The following is a 3973-nucleotide window of genomic DNA, read 5'->3' as shown; positions in this document are numbered from 1 at the left end:
TACATTTCTTCTTATTGACCATATTAATATAAGAGTTCCATCGCTCTAGCTATCTTGTATATAGATATAGCAGAAAGAGCATCCAACTTGGCATTTGTTATCAGAGGTAGGCCTAAGAACAATTTCACCGGCTTTAATCAAAATATAATTCTAAGAACTTTTCAATTCCTTCAAACTCTACGCATTCTTTGTCATTTTCTTCTATATAGAATTTAATTAACTAGTGAACAATTCTTGATTTGCGGCTTGATTAAGATGTTGTTCGTAAGGTTGGAAATCAAATCTCAAACCATTTCCTAAGATTTGAATAGCAGTTTCCAAGTCCACCTAAAGACGGATTCATGCATTTAAATTTAATACAAAAAGTGGAGTTTGACATACCACATCACACAAATGTCAACGCAATACAATTTTGTGACAAATGATGTAGCCTCCATTTGGTACTCCATAGGCAACTTCAGTGTTAAATCATAAACTATACAGTCTCAACTACATGGTTTACGATGAGCATTCTAGGTTCACAATTAAGCTATTGACCAGCAGTTAATGGATATTTTTCTCAATGGAGTTGCGGGATAATCAAGATAAGCTGCATTAGAAAACTAATTCTTTGCCTAGCTAGAATACACAATGATATAAAACTATATGGTAAAGATTCTAAGAAGACATCAAAATAATTAGCGAACTTTCAAGTTTCAACTATTCTGATTGGTCAAAGTCTTGTAGATGTCGACTCACTCCAACTCTTTGAGCACCTTGTATATATAATGTATGTATGATATCCATATGGAGGCCTACAACTGAGAGTTTAATACATCAGCAAATGGCTATCTACTCAACAAAGCAGTTGCTTAGTATATGTTTCTTATTCTTCATGGTATCATTTTGTTATGGAAGGGTAAACCTAAACCCCACATTAAAAACGAAAGCAGTTAATCTTGGAGGTTGGCTTGTGACTGAAGGCTGGATTAAACCTTCTCTTTTTGATGACATCCCCAATAAAGACTTCCTGGTTCGTATAATGCTGAACTAATTGCACTTCAGACAGGTTCTTATTTATGTTCTATCGATAATATTCATGAAACTTGATTAACTTTAGTTTTGTTTATGTTTATTTTTATCAGGATGGAACAGCCCTTCAGTTTAAGTCGGTAACAGTTGGGAAATATTTATGTGCTGAGTTAGGTGGAGGAACAATCATAGTTGCGAACCGGACGGCTGCCTCGGGCTGGGAAACGTTTAGAGTAATATGCTTTTATTTGCCATGAATTTTCATGAAACTTTAAGTAAACCGTGCAAGTTCACTGACACATATATTGTTCCTTTTTTTGTGTATAGTTGTGGAGAATCAATGAGACCACTTTCAATTTTAGGGTCTTTGATAAACGATTCATCGGACTTGACGCCAATGGGAAAGGGATTGACTTAGTAGCTGTATCCAACACGCCTGGCGGCTCGGAGATGTTTGAGATTGTGAAAAACTCTGATGATGTGAGCCGTGTTCGAATCAAAGCACCAAATGGGTTCTTCTTACAGGTGATTTACCTTCTTCTTATGGTCATAAATGAAAGTTCTAGCCCTTATCAATTATCATGTTAAATCTGTATTGTATATGCACACAGTAAACTTTTAATACAGATACATGAAATATAAACATTTGACTTTTATAAAGTACTATTTGCAATTGTTTAGGTTTTAATCAAATCATATCACAAAACATGAACAATCATAGGCTCGAGGAAGATTTCATTCAGTTGATATAATAATAGATAGACATTATATTATGTTTCCAGTGTATGGTAGCTTATTAGCTTCTCAGAACGCAACTGGCAATTTGCCTATTAACGATTTTTGGGATTTCAGGTGAAAACAGAGGAGTTGGTGACTGCGGACCACCCTGGTGGGGGTGGATGGGGTGATGATGATCCCTCAGTATTTGTGATGACAATTGCTGAGACACTGCAGGGAGAGTTTCAAGTGACAAATGGTTATGGACCAAACAAAGCCCCACAAATTATGAGAGTAAGGATATACACACAACTTAATTCACGTCAGATTAAATTCTTAAAAGATGTTACTTATGGTAATATATGTCGCAGGAGCATTGGAGCACATACATAGTTGAAGACGATTTTAAGTTCATAGCAGGAAATGGACTTAATGCTGTGAGAATACCCGTTGGTTGGTGGATAGCTAGCGATCCAACGCCGCCGAAGCCTTATGTTGGAGGATCTTTGCAAGCATTAGACAAAGCCTTCACTTGGGCGCAGTATGGATATATATTTTGCATTCCAACTAACATTTCTGCTACTTGCACACAGGCTAAGCCTATGATGTTGATTGTGCCTTTCAGGAAGTACGGAGTGAAGATCATAATTGATCTACATGCGGCACCTGGCTCACAAAATGGTTATGAACACAGCGCTTCCAGAGATGGCTTTCAGGAATGGGGCTTAACGGACGAAACCATACAGAAGTCTGTTTCTGTTATAGACTTCCTAACTGCAAGGTTGAATTAATAATTTCGTAAAATTGTACATATTGTAATGTTTTTGTACTCACTGAGTGGACACATATAGGTATGCAAAGAGTCCTAGCCTTTATGCGGTTGAGCTTCTAAACGAGCCTCTCGCACCAGGAGCAACTCTGGATATGCTTAACGAATACTACAAGGCTGGTTATAATGCTGTACGCAAACACTCTTCTACGGCTTACGTTGTGATGTCAAATCGGCTGGGAGCATCTGATCCTACTGAGCTATTCCCTCTAACAAATGGCTTAACTAGAACTGTGATTGATGTTCATTATTACAATCTCTTTTGGGATGTCTTTGATGACATGACCGTGCAACAAAACATAGATTTCATCCACACAAATAGAACCGCACAGTTGAATCAAATCACTACATCAAATGGACCTCTTACTTTTGTCGGTAAGTCTCAACACTGAGAAATTTTTTCATTTTAGCTATGCCTATAATTTGCTTGTTTTATTTATTCTGATTATTTGATTTCAGGTGAATGGGTTGCTGAATGGCAAGTCAAAGGAGCAACAAAAGAGGATTACCAAAGATTTGCCAAGGCCCAACTAGGGGTGTATGGAAGAGCAAGTTTTGGTTGGGCGTATTGGACTCTAAAAAATGTAAACAATCATTGGAGCCTGGAGTGGATGATTAAAAATGGTTATATCAAGCTTTAGATTAGAACAGAACATCATCAAACATCAATTGAGGCCTCTTCTGAAGTCCGGTTGATTTAACACCACATGAATGAGGCCAACTATGTTAACTTTTTCTAGTATACTTTCAATAAAAGCCAAATAAATTGTAAATTCCCAATCACCAATTGTGGTCCTTAACCGGTCAATTCAATAATCGGTTTGAATGGTTGAAACTGCATTGCACGGCTGCATCAAGCCTATAATTTGCACTGTAAACTATAAGCTGGGGTGCTGTTAACTGGAAACCTAATGTGAACGAAAAAATTAGAAGAAAAAGCAAAGCATGAAAGAATAAATTTGTGCATTTTAACTGCCCTGCCCAGATTGTGCATTTTAACTGCCCAGCCAGGGTGTTCTTACCCGATCAATACTTTCAAAGTCATGAAAGATTAGTTGAGATGCGTGTAAATTGACCTGAACACTCCGATATTACAAAAAAAATAATGATACAGATGAATCAAATTAATGGAGGGGATTTTAGATGCTAGCCAGAAAGAACAAATTACACTAAACCCCCTAAGGTATACGCTAGAACATAAGCTCCCTATGACATTGGAAATAGCTCTCAACCCCCTATCGTAAGTAAAACGTTAAGACCTTTGCATTAAATTAAGTAGGTGAAGGCTAAAGCAGTAACTGCGAAAGGGAAAAATATAACAAATCATCACCATTGAATTAATCTAACATCATAAACAAAACAAATATCACATCCTCCACTGAAAATCATTGATTTTATTTTTTTGTTTTTATTTGG

At 36.8% G+C, this 3973-nt stretch overlaps 1 protein-coding gene across 1 annotated transcript; it reads left to right on the top strand.

Moving 5' to 3' along the window:
* The first annotated feature begins 807 nt into the window (after positions 1-807).
* On the top strand, positions 808-3392 carry LOC116131562 (glucan 1,3-beta-glucosidase A-like). Its single transcript, XM_031417213.1, has 8 exons — positions 808-1012; positions 1125-1244; positions 1339-1536; positions 1864-2022; positions 2100-2269; positions 2354-2509; positions 2580-2932; positions 3017-3392. The coding sequence occupies exons 1-8, from the start codon at positions 824-826 to the stop codon at positions 3196-3198; spliced, it is 1527 nt and encodes a 508-aa protein (XP_031273073.1). The 5' UTR covers positions 808-823; the 3' UTR covers positions 3199-3392.
* Positions 3393-3973: the final 581 nt, after the last annotated feature.

The sequence above is a fragment of the Pistacia vera genome, unplaced genomic scaffold (genome assembly GCF_008641045.1).
Source record: "Pistacia vera cultivar Batoury unplaced genomic scaffold, PisVer_v2 Contig234, whole genome shotgun sequence".
NCBI classification, from domain to species: domain Eukaryota; kingdom Viridiplantae; phylum Streptophyta; class Magnoliopsida; order Sapindales; family Anacardiaceae; genus Pistacia; species Pistacia vera.
Note: the sequence above shows the minus strand (reverse complement) of the source record. Positions and strands in the feature narration are given on the sequence as shown.

What these genes read in the sequence shown, in the direction of transcription:
- LOC116131562 (XM_031417213.1), top strand. Translation starts at nt 824, where the DNA reads ATGGCTATCTACTCAACAAAGCAGTTGCTTAGTATATGTTTCTTATTC. An exon ending in TCCCCAATAAAGACTTCCTG is followed by an intron (nt 1,013 to 1,124) that starts GTTCGTATAATG and finishes TATTTTTATCAG; the next exon opens with GATGGAACAGCCCTTCAGTT. An exon ending in ATAGACTTCCTAACTGCAAG is followed by an intron (nt 2,510 to 2,579) that starts GTTGAATTAATA and finishes GGACACATATAG; the next exon opens with GTATGCAAAGAGTCCTAGCC.